The 19,922-nt window shown below is 46.1% G+C and overlaps 1 protein-coding gene across 1 annotated transcript in view; it reads left to right on the top strand.

The window, feature by feature from the left end:
* The window catches only part of LOC132397493 (zonadhesin-like), a 50,448-nt gene extending 31,295 nt beyond the window's left edge, over positions 1–19,153 (top strand). Inside the window, exons 14-20 of the mRNA XM_059976323.1 lie at positions 1,157–1,336; positions 3,209–3,411; positions 7,341–7,485; positions 9,638–9,879; positions 14,264–14,428; positions 16,313–16,467; positions 18,877–19,153. Coding sequence (XP_059832306.1) covers positions 1,157–1,336; positions 3,209–3,411; positions 7,341–7,485; positions 9,638–9,879; positions 14,264–14,428; positions 16,313–16,467; positions 18,877–19,153 — 1,367 coding nt within the window. The remainder of the gene's footprint in view (positions 1–1,156; positions 1,337–3,208; positions 3,412–7,340; positions 7,486–9,637; positions 9,880–14,263; positions 14,429–16,312; positions 16,468–18,876) is intronic.
* The last annotated feature ends 769 nt before the right edge of the window (positions 19,154–19,922 follow it).

Here is a 19,922-nt window from a genome sequence, read left to right as displayed (position 1 = left end):
ACCCACTGGGTCCCCACGCTGACAGCAAACCTAAAGGGATGTGGCGGTCGAGACTCATTCCAGTAGGAAATGGCAATCAGGGTTAAACTATGCCGTGAAATCTGTTGTTTTGTGGCAGCAGTACAACGCAAGACAAGAAAAAACTATAAGTTACTGTACTGTTTAATCTGATCAAGTATCTGTTCCTTAATGTCCTGTTGACTACTGGGGGGTCTGTAGGTCAAATCCATCCATGAGATTGCCCCCTTAGAGGGCACGTGCTGTCAGGAGAGGCTGGACCAACTTCAGTTGCTTTCTCTGGAGCTGAAGCTGACGGGAGATCTGATAGAGGTTTACAAGATTATGAGAGACATGGGTGAAGTGGACAGGGAATATCTATTTCTCAGAGTAGAAATGTCTAATACCAGAGGGCAAGCATTGGAGATGAGAGGGGGTAGGTTCAAAGGGGGATGTGAAGGGTAAGTGTTTTACTCAGTGGTGGATGCCTGGTATGGTGGTAGAGGCAAATAAATACATTAGAGGCTTTTAAGAGACGTTTGGATAGGCGCATGGATGTGAGGAAGATGGAGGGATATGAACACGGTGTGGGTAGGAGTGTTGGGCTGTTTTTGATTTGTTTTTCAGCTGGCTCAGCACAACATTGTGAGCCGAATGGCCTGTTCCTGTGCTGTACTCATCTACGTTCTAAATAAATAGTGCAAAAAAAGAAACAGTGAGGTGGTGCCCATGGGTTCATGGGCCATTCAGTAATCCAATGGCAAAGGGGAAGAAGCTGTTCCTAAAATGCTGAGTGGGTGTCTACAGGTCCGAAAGAGTCAGGATCCTTAACTAAACTTTGGGGTACACTGACTCAATCCTACAGGAATGAAACACCGGGACCGTTGGGAATAGACTGACTCGGTCCAATGCCTGGATCGTTGGGATATACTGACATAACCAATTAGGAATTACACATTTGTCCTGGGATATTTTATGCCATTAATGACATTGCGTATGTGTAAAACTCTCCTCTTGAGGCAGCTCAGCAGGAGGGTGCATTTAATTTTGAGTCTTGTTTCTACGGCCCCTCCCGTGAGTACGACAAACAGATTACGTTTCCGCTAATGCGACAAGTGTGTTTATTTTTCGAGCACTTACTGTCGATTCTGTTTCAAAGGTCCTTTCCAGGAGTGCAATAAACGCATCCCTGTGGAGCAGTACTTCAAGGACTGTGTGTACGACATGTCATGCGGACCGCACGACGAGGCGGTGTCTCTGTGCTTTGCCCTGCAGGCCTACGCGGACGCCTGTGCCCAGGCCGGCGTTTCTGTCAGCTGGCGGAACAAGACCTTCTGCCGTGAGTATCTGGGCCATGCCCACAGCGTTTTTGGGGAGCGTCAGACAGACCCTCCTTCTAAGGCGGTGTCAAACCGTGGACCGTGGAATGGTAGAGCTGAGGAGCAGCCCTTTGGTTCACAGCGTCGGTGTAAACCACGGTGCCAACCCGACCCCCTACTGCACCACCCCCCCCCCCCATTTCCTGCATATTTCACCGTAAAGTTCGGCTGCTATGTGCCACGTCGGAGGACGTGGACAATCATGGTTATTGGAAAATTTTTCCACACATGGTTTGCCATTGCCTTCTTCTGGGCAGCGTCTTTACAAGACGGGTGACCCCAGTCATTGTCAATACTCTTCAGAGATTGTCTGCCTGGTGTCAGTGGTCACATAACCAGGACTTGTGATGAGCACCGGCTGCTCAAACGACCATCCCCCACCTGCTCCCATGGGTTCACATGACCCTGATCAAGGGGCTACACCTTGCCTCAGGGACACAACAGCCTGAAGGCTCAAGTGCAGCTCTTATCCCGCTGTTATATGAACAGCCCCAGCACAATGAGATGGACTCTTGACCTTCTGACCTGCCTTGTACCTTATTGTCCAGCTGCATTGCACTTCCTCTGTCTTCTGTTAGAGTTCCACACAGTGTGGAGCCAAAGTCTGCACCACACACAGCACGGGTGCACAGTACTGTGTTTGTCAACATAGAGTGGAGAGCGAGTTTCTAAATCTGGGCAGAGCAAAGGATGTTGGGAACAGTGAGGGTGGAGCACCGCGGGAAGGGTGTGGGACAGGTGGCAGAGAAAGAGCGCTAGGGGCAGGGCCAGGGGCTGGTGGGTGCAGACACACCCAGCCCTGAGACACCAGGCATGGTCATCTGATTCCAAACAATTGGGTTATTAATCATTACAGAATGTCTCTCTGGTGCTTCCTGCTCCCTCCCCTCTCCCTTCCCCTTTTCCCAACCATGATTCCCCTCTCCCTGCCCCCTTCTCACTCTCAGTCCACAATGGAGACCCAGATCAGAATCAGGTTTATCATCACTCACACATGTCATGAAATTTGGTTCTCTCTGTGTCAGCACAATGCAGAAAATTACTGCAGTACTGTGCAAAGTCTTCGGCTCCCTAGCTGTGTATCTTCCACTCAGCCTCTTGTTCAGGATTGTAGTGAAATGAGGCGCATCACCTACCCACCGACCCCCTCAACTGGGCTCAGGTATTACCTGCCAGTTTGTACTCGACCCTCACCCCCAACCTTCATATTCAGTCTCCTGCCCTTCTGCTCGTCAGTCCTAACGAAGGGTCTCCACACCCCTCATAGATGCCGTCTGACCCCCGATTGGTGTGGCTGGGCCGTCTGGATGTTGCATCCCAGCTGTCTAGGTACACAAAGCCAGGCCAGTACAGTATGGAGAGCAGGCTCCCCCTCTCCACGCCTCTGATCAACCCAAAGGAACGGCAGAACGATACAGTTTGGCAGGAGTTGCCAGTCAGCGTTGAACTCGATGTCAGACTGCCTTGGGGACTGCAGCTCCAGATTTTCCCCTCGGGGTTTACTCCCGAAGCCTCCCCCATGAGTGGGAATAGCCAAAAGGCAGCAAAGGTTTTCCTTCTCCAAGACGAGCTGCCAACCACGCCTGAAGAGCCCCATCTGGTTTTAAGTTGCCAGCGACCCACCTTGGCCCCTCCTCCAGTCACTGGAAGCGGTTCAGCCGGGCTGGGTGGATAAGCCACGCGTGCAGGCCAGGAGCTGGACTTGGCTGTCCGAGGCTATTTGAGGTGCATGTCATTGGGAGCAGTTAGTAGGTTGTGGGAGCTTGGGGGTTGTTGAAGCTTTTCATGTGACAGTAAGAGCCAGTCGCACTGATTTTCCTCCGTCCTCACAGCTCTCAGCTGTCCGGCTGGCAGTCACTACGAGCCCTGCACCAGCGCGTGCCCCGCGTCCTGCAATGACCTGTCAGCCCCCAACGACTGCTCCCACCCCTGCGTCGAGGGCTGTGCCTGCAACCCGGGCTACGTGCTGAGTGGGGACAGGTGTGTGCCGTTTGAACGGTGCGGCTGCGTGGACCCAGGGAGGAGCTACCGCCAGGTGAGTGCGACTGAGCTCAGGTGGGTGGGAGGGGGGAGGTTCACAGCTGGAGGGGTGAGAGCCTGGACCCTGGCTCCTCGGGGAGGGAGACGTCACCTTCAGGAAGGTGCTGCAGAGTTTAACCAGAAGGGGACTTTGAGGTGGACAAGTTAAACCAACAGGGTTCAGAGACCACACCTCCCATCGGGCAGAAGGTAGCAGTGCCAGCCTGAAGGGCAAACTCCACCCCACCGTTATCAGACTACCGAATGGTCCCCTAGTACGATAAGGCAGACTTATGGTCCTGACGCCATTTTCTCTGCTTACGTTGCACTTGCTCTGTAACTGTGACATCTTATGGTTTGACCTTCTTTCAGAATCAGAATCGGGTTTATTATCACCGGCATGTGTTGTGAAATTTGTTAACTTAGCAGCAGCAGTTCAATGCAATACCTAACACAGGAAAAAATAATAATAATACATAAATAAATTAATTACAGTGTACATATATTGAATAGATTAAAAAACAGAAATAATATTTTCTTAAAAAGTGAGGTAGTGTTCAAGGGTTCAATGTCCATTTAGGAATCGGATGGCAGAGGGGAAGAAGCAGCAAATTTATAGATGGTATTTGAGCTGTGCCTAGCCACGCAGTCATGGGTATAGAGAGTAGAGCAGTGGGCTAAGCACACACCCCTGAGGTGCGCCAGTGTTGATCGTCAGCGAGGAGGAGATATTATCACCAATCTGCACAGATTGTGGTCTCCCAGTTAGAAAGTCGAGGATCCAATTGCAGAGGGAGGTACAGAGGCCCAGGTTCTGTAACTTCTCAATCAGGATTGTGGGAACGATGGTGTTAAACGCTGAGCTGTAGTCGATGAACAGCATCCTGACAAGTTGTACAAGTGGTCCAAAGCCACGCAGAGAGCCATTGAGGTTGTGTCTGCCATTGACCAATTGTGGCAATAGGCAAATTGCAATGGGTCCAGGTCCTTGCTGAGGCAGGAGTTCAGTCTAGTCATGACCAACCTCTCAAAGCATTTCATCACTGTCGATGTGAGTGCTACCGGGCGATAGTCACTAAGGCAGCTCACATTATTCTTCTTAGGCACTGGTATAATTGTTACCTTTTTGAAGCAAGCGGAACTTCTGCCTGTAGCAGTGAGAGGTTGAAAATACTCCTGCTCGCTGGCTGGCACAGGTTTTCTGAGCCTCACCAGTCTCCATCGGGACCTGCCGCCTTGCGAGGGTTCTCTCTTGTTCTACCTGAGCATCGTACAATGACCTGATCTGTGTGGATGGCAAACAGAACAAAGACATTAACTGGAGTTTGGTGAACGGAACAATAATGAACCAATCTGCCCTTTCACAATTCCCTGGACACATGTAGTCAACGGGGCTTTCTGCCCATCAAGTGCATTCTGTATTTACAGTCAGACATGCTATCACACTGACCCCATTACAGTCTCTCACTTCCCCAGCCTCTACCCCTCACCAGCACACTGCAGGGACAATTAACCCACTGACCCCATATGTCGTCGGGAAACCTAGAGAATGTAAACTCCACACACACACACACACACACACACACACACACACACACACACACACACACGCGCACACACACGCACGCACACACACGCACGCACACACGCACACGCGCACGCACGCACGCACGCGCACACACACACGCACGCGCGCACACGCACACACACACACACACACACACACACACACACACACACAGAGTCGGGACCCAACCCGGGTGTCCGGAGCACTGACCCTATCCACTGTGACACCCTAAATAACTCATCCAGTTGAGGAACTTGTGAATGATAAATTCCCAACAGATTGTCAAAGAGTAGATGTTGAGCCCCCTTCCTTATTTGAGATGAATAGTTGAATTAAACACAGGATTCAGCCCACAATCTCCATGCAGACCACCACATACCCATCCAGGCCACAACAATTTACGGTCATCTGCACAACCCCATGAATGAATGCATAGGTGGGATGGAAAACTTGCAGCTACATTGCAGGCACATTGATGCAGTTGCAAGGAAGACATGACAGTGGCTGTATTTCATTAGGGGTTTGAGGAGATCTGGTTTGTTACCAAAGACACTCTCAAATTTCTACAGATGTACCACAGAGAACATTCTAACAGTCTGTTTCACCGTCTGTATGGGGGAGGTGCGGGGGCTACTGCACAGGATCACAGTAAGCTGCGGAGAGTTGTAAACTCAGTCAGCTCCATCATGGGTACAAGCCTCTCCAGCATCAGGACCTCTTCAAAGAGCGATGTCTCAGAAAGGCAGCATCCATCATTAAGGACGCCCATCATCCTGGAGATACCCTCTTGTCATTGTTACCGTCAGGAAGGAGGTATAGGAGCCAGAAGGCACACACTCAACAATGATCATTGAACCATGAACACTACCTCACTAATTTTTATATCTATTTTGCCATGACTTATTTAATTTAAATTCTATGCATTTACGGTAATTCCATCTTTCTCTGTTACTATGTATTGCTTGTTCTGTTGCCACAAAGACAACAAATTTCATGACATAAACCAGTGATATTTAACCTGATTCTGATTCTGATATGCAGTATTCACAAATATGTATAAATTATACATAAATTTTACAAGAAGGAAGTGTAACGAAAGAGCTATGGATGGTGGTGAAGCCAAATATAAAGTCTAGAATTAACTCAGACTCGAAATAAACAGGACAATACAACCAAAATCCAAAGGGAAAATCACAAACAGTAGTACTAGAGAGGGAACTCCTGCAATTGAGGAGTGATGTGTGTGGTAAACCATGTCTGGACACGTCCCTCTGCTGACTGCTCCTGTGGCTCCTCCCAGAGACCCCTGGATAAAGGTGATTGTGTCTCTGCTCCTCCCACAGTCATCCAGCATGGACATGCTCTGTTTTACTGATAATAAAAGCCTTTCAGTATTTACTCTACTTCCAGTCTTTTGGAGTTACTGATAATGCATCAATGTGCCCATGATGTATTGGGTTCAGTCCACAACTTCCTGAATATCATAGGTTCCTACACATACAAGTTACTGTACCAGACCATGATCTAATTAGGAGTTTATTGGAATGTTCAGTGACAAGCCGGACCTTTTAAAAACTTCCATGGATGTGTAATGGCTGGCTGCATCACGGACTTGTACAGAAACACCAAATTCCTTGAATGGAAATTACTACAAAAAAGGCAGTGGATTTGGCCCAGTCCAACATGGGTAAAGCCCTCCCAACCACTGAGCACATCTACATGAAACGTTGTCACAGGAAAGTAGCGTCCATCGTCAGAGAACCATCACCCAGGCCGTGCTCCTTTCTTGTTGCTGCCATCAGGTAAAAGGTACAAGAGCCTCAGGATTTGAACCACCAGGTTCTTGAACAAAAGGGGATAACTACACTCACTTGCCCATCCATATTGAGATGTCCCCACAACCAATGATCTCACTTTAAGGACTCTTTATCTCATTATCTCATGTTCTCATTATTTATTGCTATTTATTTATATTTGCATTTGCACAGTTTGTTGTCTTCTGCACTCTGGTTGATCTTTCATTGATCCTGTTACTGTTCTATAGATTTGCTGAGTATGCCCGCAGGAAAATGAACCTCAGGTTTTTATACGGTGACATACATGTACTTTGATAATAAATTTAGTTTAAAATTTAAATACTGACTTTGACTTAACCTACTAAGAAAGTAAAGATATTGGTGCAACTTCCCTGTGATTCAAGGGTGATTTAATGCTCATTCAAAGACAAGGCGAGGATCTGAACGCAAGGGCAAATATTCTAACAGCGTCTAGAAGCCAAACTGGTCACAGAGGGAGATGGGAGGTCAGACCCAGGGGAAATTAGCAAGAGGAAAGACAGTACGTACTAAGGTGACCTGCGTTGTGTTGCTGTCTGACAGATGGGAGAGAGCTGGTTCCCCAACATGAACTGTACAGAACGCTGCACTTGTAACAGCCCGAACAACATAACCTGTGAGCTCTGGCAGTGCGGGCCCTTGGAAAAGTGCGAGGTACAAAACGGGGTCCTGGCATGTTACGCGTTAGGTAAGTGGAGTGGGAATTAATTCTCCAAACACAGCAAGTTGGCTTCAGATATCTTGACTGTCCGCTTCTGGCTTGAAGTGATATTGTTCATGCTGTGGGATCATGAAGGGACAATATGGGGCGTAAAGGATTCCCTGTATCTAGTGTGGACTGCTCTCTGCTCTGGAACTGTATTAAAGTTTCACTCTGTGTTTCACGCTGAGGGTGTGATGGGACAGTGTGGAGGGAGCTTCACTCTATGTCTGACCCCGGGAGTGTGTGATGGGACAGTGTAGAGGGAGCTTCACTCTGTGTCTGACACTGGGAGTGTGTGATGGGACAGTGTAGAGGGAGCTTCACTCTGTGTCTGACCCCGGGAGTGTGTGATGGGACAGTGTAGAGGGAGATTCACTCTGTGTCTGACCCTGGGAGTGTGTGATGGGACAGTGTAGAGGGAGCTTCACTCTGTATCTGACCCCTTGAGTGTGTGATGGGACAGTGTGGAGGGAGCTTCACTCTGTATTTGACCCTGCAAGTGTATGATGGGACGGTGTGGAGGGAGCTTCACTCTGTGTCTGACCCTGGGAGTGTGTGATGGGATGGTGTGGAGGGAGCTTCACTCTGTGTCTGACCCTGGGAGTGTGTGATGGGATGGTGTGGAGGGAGCTTCACTCTGTGTCTGACCCTGGGAGTGTGTGATGGGACAGTGTAGAGGGAGTTTCACTCTGTGTCTGACCCCGGGAGTGTGTGATGGGACTTTGTAGAGGGAGATTCACTCTGTGTCTGACCCTGGGAGTGTGTGATGGGACAGTGTAGAGGGAACTTCACTCTGTATCTGACCCCTTGAGTGTGTGATGGGACAGTGTGGAGGGAGCTTCACTCTGTATTTGACCCTGCAAGTGTATGATGGGACGGTGTGGAGGGAGCTTCACTCTGTGTCTGACCCTGGGAGTGTGTGATGGGATGGTGTGGAGGGAGCTTCACTCTGTCTGACCCTGGGAGTGTGTGATGGGACGGTGTAGAGGGAGCTTCACTCTGTGTCTGACCCTGGGAGTGTGCAGAGGTAGCTTCCCTCTCTGCCACTGGAAGAGTGTAATAGGAAGGTGTTTAGGGAATTTTATCCCCTAACCTAACTGTGTCCTAATTAGAAGGACATTGCAATGAGTACAAATCAAATCAAAGAATTGCACAAGGACAAACTCCCCTCCAACACAGATTTCCAGAATATTAGTCCCCTCCCTCCAAGGAATTCTCATCCTAATTTCAAGGAAATTGTTGTTATTTAGCAAAATATGTTATAGAGAAATATATTGTTAGTAAGTCAACAATTGAAGGAGTGAGAATTGTGTGAGGTATTATACTGCCACCTGTAGGAAGAGCATTGCATTACAGGCACAAGTACTTCCTATTAGTCTGTACCCAAATTAAATGATGTCTTGCACCTTCGCTTTATCGGCCACCAGCGGAACTTCCTAGTGGCCAAGCTTTTTAATTCCACCTCCCATTTCGGTCTTTCGCCTTTCTTGTGCCAAAATGAAGCCATAATCAGGTTGGAGGAGCAACGCCTAAAATTCCATCTGGTTATCCTCCAACCTAACAGCATGAACATCGATTTTGCCTTCTGGTAAAATAATTTCTTCCCTCACCCTCCCTTCTTCTTTTCCCCACCCTGGCCTCTTGCCTCTTCTCACCTGCCTATCATCTCCCCCTGAGTCCCCTCCTTCTTCCCTTTCTCCTATGGTTCCTTCCTCTCCAGCCCTTGACCTTTCTCACCCACTTGGCTTCACCTACCACCTTCTAGCTATCCTCCTTCCCTTGCCCCCAACGTTTTATTCTGGTGTTTTCCCCCTTCTTTCTTGGTCCCGATGAAGGGTCTCGGCCTGAGACATCGACTGTTCATTCCCCTCCATGGACGCTGCCTGACCTGCTGAGTTCCTCCAGCATTTTGTGTGTGTTGCTTGGATTTCCTGCGTCTGCAGACCTTTCCATGGTTAAAATCAACAGAATGGTGCAAAGCTTGTAGTGTAAAAACAAATGGCAATGTGACAATAATGGTAGAATTAAGGTTCCAAGAACAAGGCAGCAGCACTGGGATGAGAACGTCAGAGTGACGATTAGGTACCAGTATTCCAAGAATCTATGATTCAACCTCTTGTGTACACCCTTCCCCCAGGCTCTACCTCCTGCCACGTGTCCGGCGACCCCCACTACTACACCTTTGACAAAGCCATGCACACCTTCATGGGGACATGCACCTACACGCTAGTCTCCATCTGCAATGCCACCATGGTCACCCCGTTCACCATCAGCGCCAAGAACGAGGAGCGGGGGCTGAGGTACGCCTCCTACCTCAGCCAGATCTACATTGACGTCCTCGGGCTGCAGGTCACCCTGCAGAAAAGTGGGCGGATCAAGGTAAGTCTCGGAAGAACGGGTCTCCATTTGGCTCCAATTTGTTCTTGTCACCTGTACGGTGATACGGTTTGAAACATCTCAGTTACAAAGAAAGATGGGTCTGCTCACTCTGGAGTGGAAGAGGGGATGTGATCGCGGTCTATAACATCAGGAAGGAAATAGATTAACGGCAGGAAAATTTTCACCATATAGATGTAGATAAAATTAGACAGATTTATGATGGGTGTGCAGAGAGATTCAGAGGGGATCTGAGGGAGTCCTTTCTCACCCAGAGAGTGTTGAGTACCTGGTACACACTGCCAGAGAGAGAAATAATGATGATAATAATAATAATATTCATCATCGTCATCATCATCATCACAGGAAAACTTGAAACATTTGAAGATCTACACACAATAACATACAATGCAATGGCTCCAAAACAGAAGCACTCATTAATAGAAACCAAAAACTGAGTGATGAAATGAGAACACCAAAATGGCAGAAAGATTAAAGAAACAAAATTGAAACTTTAAGAGCAGAAATAGTTTGTCTAATGGAATATGAAAAGGATAACCTGAGCAAGAACATTAAGAGAACAGCTAAGGAAATATAAGGTACATACAAGATGCGACCTAACCTAACAAAAGCACTGTAGAGTTTATAGATACACTAAAACAAAAGCTTAGAGCATTCAAAGCCAGACTAAATAGATACATGAAATGCGTCAGATGAAGAAAACAGAATTATCAGTTCAGAAACAATGGAAAAGGTTTGTACAGGACATTGAAACTAAATTTGACACGCCAAAATGTCACCAGCCCTAACACAGAATTACCAACAAACACCGAGATGATGAACGATTGGTCCAATATCTGGTCAAACAGGGTGACGCACAATCAAGAAGCAAATTGGATAGGAAAGAAAAAGAACACACACACACACACACACACACACACACACACACACACACACACACACACACACACACCCCCCCCCCCCACTGAAGAAATGTAAATACCTAACATTACAATGGATATTCTGAAAGAGGTTATAGAAGATACCCACAACTGTAAAAATACTGGCGGTGATAATATTCATAATTATTGGTACAAAAATGTATTTGCCTTCATCTATGCCAACAATTTTTTTAAAAATCCTGAAGTGCCTGAATTTTTGACAGAAGGACATCTCCTACTTAAAGGAGAAATCACAAATGACCCATTGAAATATCGCCCTATTATATGTTTACGAACTATATTTAAATTGTAACATTATGTATCTCGCAACTAATCACCACTCAGTTAGGTAACCACAAGATATTTACAAAAGAGCAGAAAGGGTGCTGTAAAGGTATGAAAGGATTTAAAGAACAACTGATAATAGACTCTGAAATTCCACATCAAACCCGGCGGAAAGGCAGAAATCTTTCATGTTGCTATATTGACTACCAAAAGGCATTTGTCTCTGTCCTACATTCATGGTTAATAAAAGTTCTTAATATACATAAACTACACCCAATACTTATGACATTCTTACAATGTGGTGAGGCATTGGCGTACTATAGTCTCCCTAAGTGCTAACAACCGAAAACAAACAGGCATCATTATCAAAATAAACTAAATAAACAATAAACACAATAACCAAACTAAACTGAAGCATTTCCCAAGGCAGCTCTCAAGTCCACTATGGTTTTGTTTAGCTTTAACCCACTCTATAATTTGCTGATTCAGATGAAGATTAGGTATCAAATCAGAAACTATGAAATGAATTATATCTCGACACACCTTCTATACATGTGTGATTTGAAATTATACACTTCTTCATCAGTAAAGCTAAAGCAATTAATTCAAACAGTAGAACTATCTTCAAAAGATGTAAACAGGAACTTCGGACTGGAAAAGTGCGGAACATTAAACATAAAGAAAAGTGCATTGAGCTAGCAGAATATAAAATAGAGCAGCAATACAACCAATGGATGAGTATGAACTATATAATTATCTGGGATATCAACAAGCAAAGGAAATAGATCATGGTGCAATAAACAGAAAACTTTCAACAGAATTTGCTTAATGGCTTAAGAAAATCTGCCAAACGGAGATCAATAACAAAAATATAACAAGGGCAATAAACACTTTTGCTATACCCAAACTAACGCATTTTTTGGCATAATATCTTGGTCCAAAACCAATCTGGAAAACGTACAAAGGAAATTAAGAACTGAAATGACAAATGTTAGAAAACATTAAGTAGACTTGAACGTGCTGAGATTATCACTACCTAGGATAGAAGAAGAAAGAGGAATAACATACTTTAAAAATCTACGCACCAGTCAGATAAAGCTTCCAAGGATATCGGCGAAATCCATGTGAGCATATGCAATTCTGACAAGGAGTACACATCACTAAAACTCAACTCAGAAGAATGATCATACAGAAGGAAAAAGTTAACCAATAGAAGAGCATGACCCTGCATGGAAGACTAGATGTCGACAGGGAAGCATCGAAAGCCTGGTTCAGAGATGGAGACCTCATCCCAGAAACAGAAGGGTTCCTTGTGCCAAAACAGGACCAGATGGTTGACACAAAAAAATTATCAAAAATACATAATAAAAGACCAACAAATTCAAGATGATAAATACAGAAAATGCCAAGAGAAAGGAGAAACAATCCAACACATTACAGGATCCTGTAGCAGTTTAACTCAACCTGATTACTTACACAGGCACGATCAATTGGCAAACATCATTCACCAAAATCTTGCTTTAAAATTTAAACTCATAAAATAAATCATACCATATGATAAATACAAGTCTAACCCAGTTTTAGAGTCAGAGTCCAACTAATTTTACTGCAACTGATCCATGATTATAGATAGGACAATCAATATTAACTGTATAGATATAATAATAAAGGATTAAACAAGCAAGAACAACTTAATAGATAGAGCCATTCTAAACACACATAACATACAGACATCAAAAAGTGAAAGACACCAGAAACAGGCTGAATTAAAAGAGGAAATTGAAAGACTATGGAATATGAACATTGTCCCAATAGTAATATCTACAACTGGTATCATCCTGAAGTTACTACACAATAGCATTTAACAATAAGGGCTACACAGCAATATTTATGTAAACCTGCAGAAAGCCACAATACTAAACACCACTAGAGCAGTCCGAAGGTTCCTAGCAATTGAGAAATGAGTGTGCTTGGGTATGTCCGCACCTCAGGTTTTATTAGGTTGAGCTGAGGAAAAACAGGAACTTTTTTTACAGAGCACTTTTCATACAGATGATGTAGTTCAACGTGCTTTACAATGGGATAAAGTGCAAACATGAAAATAAAAGACAAAACAAAAATAATAAATGAACATGAAAATAAAAGGCAAAAAGATGTTAGTCAAAAGCAATGTTAAATAAATAGGTTTTGAGCTGGCGTTGAGAAGTGTGTCAACTGAGTCTGCGTTCCTTACAGTATTGAATTCCACCGTCTAGGAGCATCGCTCAAAAAAGCTGAGCTGTCAGTTATCTTTTGAGGGAGAGTGTTGAAATTTAAGAGACCGGTGGAAGAGGACCTGAGAGCTTGGACAGGATTATAATACCAAAACAATTCTGTGATGTACTCTGGTCCCAGAACATTGAGAGTTTTAAAAACAAGTAAGGGAACTTTACAGTCAATTCTAAGAGACACAGGAAGCCAATACAGAGTATTGGGAGGCAGAGTATGGGAGTGATATGTTCCCTCTTCCTGGTTTTGGTTAAAAGTCCAGCAGCTGTGTTCTGAATGAATTGATGTTTGTTTTGGAAGGCCAGTAAAAAGTGTGTTGCAGTAATCTAGTCTATTCTATACTAAGGTGTGAGTTAGTTTTACAGCATCATTGCGTGACAGAAATGGACATGCCTTTGTAATATTTCTTAAGCATAGGAATGCTGCTCTGGTCACATTCTTTACGTGGGACTTAAAATTCAAATCTGAGTAATGGGAATAGAGTCTCTGAAGTGTCTCGGGGTGGTGAACCTGGGGTTTGTTGTGACGGAAAATATCCTGTGTTAACTCTACGTAGACTGGAGAGGGTGATGGTGAACCAGGTCAGGATGGTGTGCGATTTGGGTGGTGTTTCCATCTGCCTGCTGCCCTCGTTCTTGCTGGTAGAGGTGCAGTATCCTGGGCAAGTGCATCCTGCAGCTTCTGTTTTCTGGCGGTGGACGGAAGGAAGGTTTAGGGTGGTGGACAGGGTCCCAGTCGCGCAGGCTACTCTCACCCAGCTGACCTGAGTCTTGTTTCGGAGTGATCTCATTCAGGATGGTTGACGTTGATCGTCAAGATGGTGGAAAGGCTTTGAGAAGCCAGGCAGTGAGGACCCCACTCCTTCTCCCTGACCTGTTATCCTTATCCCATAGCTGGATGACATGAGGATCAGGACACCTTTCGAGGATGAAGAGAAGGGCGTCAGCATCTACACCACTGGCATCTACACCGTCCTGGAGACCAAGTTCGGGCTGATGGTCAGGTTCGATGGCAACCACCACCTCGAGATTAAGCTGCCAAATACATACTACAGGAAGGTGAGTTACTGGGTGGATGGTGTGGGGAGGATAGAGAAAAAACACAGTACAGACCCTTCCAACCCAACAAACCTGCACCGTCCAGTTAAAGTTCAACGTACATTCAAAGTTCAACAATTGGTCACCTGGTTCAGTTTAATATCAGAGAATGTATACAGCCAGAAATTCTTATTCTCCACAGACATTCGAGGAACAAGAAACCCCAAAAATGAATGATAGTAATATCAGAAGCCAGAGCTCTCCCCCCAACTCCCTCACACACGCAGGGGCAGAAGCACCGACCCACACCCCACCACGCGAGGAATAGCCAAAGCCTCCAAAGAGACGTTGGTCTAGAGTCTATCAAACCCTGCGGTTGATAACCCAACACTTTGGTATCTCAGAGTAAAGTAAATTATACCCATGTGACCAATTAACCTACTAAACCGTACGTCTTTGGAACGCAGGAGAAACACCCGGAGGAAACCTATGTGGTCACAGCTAGTGGTGAACCTGAACCTGGAATGCTGGCGCTGTAGTAGCATTACATTACTATGTCACCCAGACACATCTGGGTCTCCTTGACTTCAAAACCTTAACTGTCACAAGCCGGTGTCTCAGTAGAAATGGGCTGATCGATGGTTATTAGGCATAGAGAAGGTGGACAGGAAGCTTTAAGATTCCCCTCCACCTTGTCCGCTAGGGCAACCTCATATCTTCTTTTAGCCCTCCTGATCGCTTTCTTAAGTGTTCTCTTGCACTCCATAAGCACTTCATTTATTCCTACCCATCTGTACCTGCAATGCGCCTCCTTGGTTTTCTTAACCAGTGTCACCAGGTGCGGACATGGCCCGAGTGCAGAGTGAGGGACACTGAAGCAGGTCAATAGATCACAGACTTTAATGCGAGCAGAGTTAAAGGGAAAGGAAAATGCCAGGCCAAGTAGGGTCGTAAACTAAATCTCCCAAATGGAAAATGAAGCCTACACGGTGTCTGAAAAGAACAATTAAGAATAAAACGAGTACCACTAGTCTTCAGAGTCAGATACTCGACAGTCCCAATTTCTCAGGCAAGACAGAATGCAGGCAGCGAAGCGTAGCCGTGCCCAAGTCTCGACAAATACTGCAACAGAATGAATGGAGATAACTATTACCACAATGAAATAATAATTAGTTGACAGGTGCATATTTACGAGCACAATTGCTGAATCTGATGTGCTGCCGAATCTGTGATTCAGCACCTCAATATCTCTTGAAGACTTTCCAGATCCTTTCTGATACCATCAAATTTAGCCTTTCTCCTATTTAGAATCTCTACCCGTGGACCAGGCCTGTCCTTTTCCATATTTACTTTGAAACTAATACCATTGTGATCACTAGACACAAGCTTCTGTCACCTGCCCTGACTCATTCCCTATTAACTACCAAGTTAATACTACCAAGTTTTGAAGATACAAGAGCACATGCTCTTGTTGGAACTTCTGCATACTGACGAAGGAAACTTTCAAAGATTTCAAAGGTACATTTAATGTCAGAGAAATGTATACAATATACATCCTGAAATGCTTTTCCTGAACACATTTGACAAATTCTATCCATCTAGTTCTTTTACAGTATGGGTCTCCCAGTCAGTATGTAGAAAGCTACGATCACAAGCTTATGTTTCTTGCAACAGTCTGCGATCTCTCTACAGGTCTGTTCCTCTAAGTCCTGCGAACTGTTGGGTGGTCCGTAATATTGGCCCGTTAACCTTTCTGGTTTCTCATTTCCACCCACGATCTCTGCGGGTGGGTGATTCCGTGCGCTGGCGGGATTGAGGTGTTGGAGGCCCAGGTGCTTGAGGTGGGAGGGGTGGGGGTCGTTGCGCCGGCCAATCCCAGTGAGCCTCTCCGCGCCCGTGTTTCAGGTGTGCGGGATGTGTGGCAACTTCAACGACGACATCACCGACGAACTGCTCATGCCCAACGGTCTGCTGGCAAAGAACGTCCCTCAGTTCGGAAACAGCTGGCAGGTCAGAGACAGCGACGACGACGATGACGACGACGACGACGATGACTCTCGGTAAGACAACAGGGGGCAGGCTCACCGTGTCCCCAAGCGCAGTTGACGTATACATAGAAATACAAGGAATTCTGCAGATGCTGGGAATCCAAAGCAACACACACTCAGCAGGTCAGGCAGCATCTATGGAGGGGAATAAACAGTCGATGTTTCGGGCCAAGACCCTCCAGCGGGACTGGAAAGAAAGTGGGCAAAATAAGAAGGTGAGGGGGTGGGAGAGGAGTACAAGCCTGCAGGTGATAGGTAGGACTGGGTGAGAGGGAATTTGAGTGGGGGAGGGGTACGAAGTGAGAAGCTGGGATGTGATAGGTGGAAAAGGTAAAGGGCTGAAGAAGGAGGAGTCTGATAGGAGAGGAGAGTGGGCCATGTGATAAGGGGAGGAAGGTGGGGCGCCAGGGGGAGGTGATGGACAGGTGAGGAGAAGAGGGCCAGAATGGGGAAATGGAAAAAGAGAGAGCAGGAAGGGGGGTGGGTTAGAGAAATCGATATTCATGCTATCAGGTTGTAGGCTACTCAGACGGAATTCGAGGTGTTGCTTCTCTACCCTGAGTGTAGCCTCATCGTAGCTGTGGAGGAGACCATGGACCAACACGTTAGAATGGAAGTAGAATTGGAATGGGTGGACAATGTGATGGTCGGAGTGAACAAAGGGGCCCTCGCTCCATGCTATGACCATGACTGGACAATCTATTTGACTAATAGTGGACTGGATAGGACATCAGAGTGGCTCCGAGCCAGCCAGTGGTGGGGCAGCCACAGCCCTCGATCTGAGCGACAGACAGTACTGTTGACTGTGTAGCACACCCTCAGTTCTACACTGGGTGTCTGGGGTGGGACTGGGAATTAACAGCCTTCCACCCAGGAGGTGAGAGAGTGTTATCACATTAAGTTATTGTTAACACCGCTACCAAGCTGAACTTGTAGTTGTTGGATCTGGAGATGATATTATCCAGAAGTTTCTTCAGAAGACAAATCTTGTGATACTTTCAATTTTAGCTGCATAAGTCACAAACATGAGAAAATCTGCAAACACTGGAAACCCAAAGCAACACACACTAAATATTGGAGGATCTCAGCAAGTCAGGCGCATCGATGGAAAAGAGTGAACAGATGATGTTTCAGGTCAGGACCCTTTCTCAGTCCCCTGAAGAAGGGTCTCAGCCAAAAGATTGACTACTTGCTCACTTCCACAGATGCTGGCTGACCTGCTGAGTTCTTCCAACAGTTTGTTTGTGTTACTTCAGTTGTATAAAGCTTTTTGCTTGTATGTGGGAGGTGGGAAGAGGTGCTTTGGGGCTCTAACACTTTTCTGTCATTCATTCTTTGGGGTATTTCATCTGTTTTAGTGGATGTCTGTAAAGAGTAAGAATTTCAGGTTGTACACTGTCTACATCGTCCGATATTAAAGTGAACCTTTGAACCATTGAAATGAACTGGATAGTATACAAGACAAAGCCATATCCTGAGACACTAATAAAATAATTTGCCAAGTTAACAATTTAAAGCCATCTCTTGACCCAGCACTGAACAGTTATTACCCCTCAATCACCAGGCTCTTGAACCAAAGGGGAAAACTTCACTTGCCCCATCATTGAAATGTTCCCACAACCAATGGCCTTACTCATGTTCTCGATACTTATTGCTTATTTATTTATTTTGTATTATTTCTTTCTTTTTGCATTTGCAGTTTGTTGTCTTCTACACTCTGGTTCAACACCCTAGTGGGCCTATCTTTCATTAATTCTGTTATGGATATTATTCTATAGATTTGCCCACAAGAAAATGAATCTCAGGGTTGCGTACGGTGACATATATCGAAGGTTCATTTTAATATCAGAACATACAACCTGAAGTTCGTACTCTTTACAGACAACCTTGAAACAAGAAACCTCCTGGAATGAATGAAAGAAACTTCGAACCCCCAAAGCCCCCTCCCACTCGTACTGACCCCCTCCAACCAACCACCATGCAAGTAATAGCAAAAGCCCGCCCACTCCCATTTTGATGCAGTGAAGTGTTGCATATGCACGGCATGCAAAACAAAGTTTTTCACCGTATCTTGGGACACGTGGCGACCATGTACCAATTTAATCCTCGTCAGCCTCACCTAGATGTGGGGACCCAGGACGTTGGGGAGGGAGGAGACATGGGGTTAAGTCCCCTACGTTTACAAGGGAACGGGCAGCGACGGGAGGGAAGGGATGTCTGAACCGGAGAGCAGTCCCTGCGGAAAGTCGAGAGGGGTGGGGAGGGTGGGGGAGGGGATCCCATTGAAGAAACATCAGAACTTACTGCACTGGGGGGGTGAAAGGCAGGGACCAAGAGAACTCCATCCCGTTCGGTCTGGAGTGAGAGAAGTAGTGAGGGTAAGTGCACTGCTGGGTAAGACTGTGCTTTCTTCTCCCCCAGGTGCTATTCTGATGACAGGGATGACCTGAGCCCCCCCTGCATGGCCGGGGAGGAGTCAAAGCTGAGGTCCCAGTGTGGGGAGCTGCTCTCGGCCAAGTACAGCAAGTGCCACCACATCGTCGACCCCACCCCCTTCATCGAGAACTGCGTCTTCGACCTCTGCACCTATGGCGGGATGGTCTCCGCCCTCTGCGACAACATCCAGTCCTACGTCGAGGTGTGCAAGAGCGAGGGTGTTGGCATCGAGTGGAGGAACAACACCTTCTGCCGTGAGTGAGGCCACATGCAGATCCCTCCGTGCCTCCTGGTCCTCTCCTCCAGGCTCAGTCAAGTGCCCTCACCCACTGACCCACGAGCACCCAAGGGCTATTCAACCGCACTCATCTATCCAGAGGCTCTGACTGATGAGGCTATTCAGTCCTCCAACCTAGTACTATCACTCAGTGGCTGATCTAAGGTCTTGTTATGTATGTATAGTGCCTCCCTGGTAAATACGTAGGTTTTGACCAAAGGAAACGTGACTGGTGTCACTTAGCACTTCTGTGCAAGAGTGGTTATTAGGAGTGTCGAAAACCAAACTTACAAAAACTGGTGAAAATAGTGAAAAAAAAACTGCCCATATTTACAAAAGGATACCTACCAGAAAACACAATAGCTCTGGACTTTGTCCGGCGTGAACTTCTGGCAGTCCCGATCTCTCACTCTCTGCCACTGAGAGCTATGAACCCGTTTATTAGGCTCCAGGACATACCATCTTTAATCACCCACAGAGTTAATGCAAGACGACACAAGAATTGGAATATGATGCATCCCACAGTGTAGTTACAATCACACTACAAAATAAACAGAAGTATCTACCTTAAATACAGTGTACAAGCAACATGTACAGATTAGTAAAGAAATGGAATATCCTGCTGTATATGGTGGGGGAAGCACCAACCCAGGCGCATCAGCTCAGTTTAGTCTGAAGTGTGGGTTTAACTTCGTGTTTACATCAAGTGAGCTGTGTACGTATCACATGGTAGCGTGATGACGTATGCAATTCA

The sequence above is a fragment of the Hypanus sabinus genome, chromosome 7 (genome assembly GCF_030144855.1).
Source record: "Hypanus sabinus isolate sHypSab1 chromosome 7, sHypSab1.hap1, whole genome shotgun sequence".
In the NCBI taxonomy this organism is placed as follows: Eukaryota; Metazoa; Chordata; class Chondrichthyes; order Myliobatiformes; family Dasyatidae; genus Hypanus; species Hypanus sabinus.
Note: the sequence above shows the minus strand (reverse complement) of the source record. Positions and strands in the feature narration are given on the sequence as shown.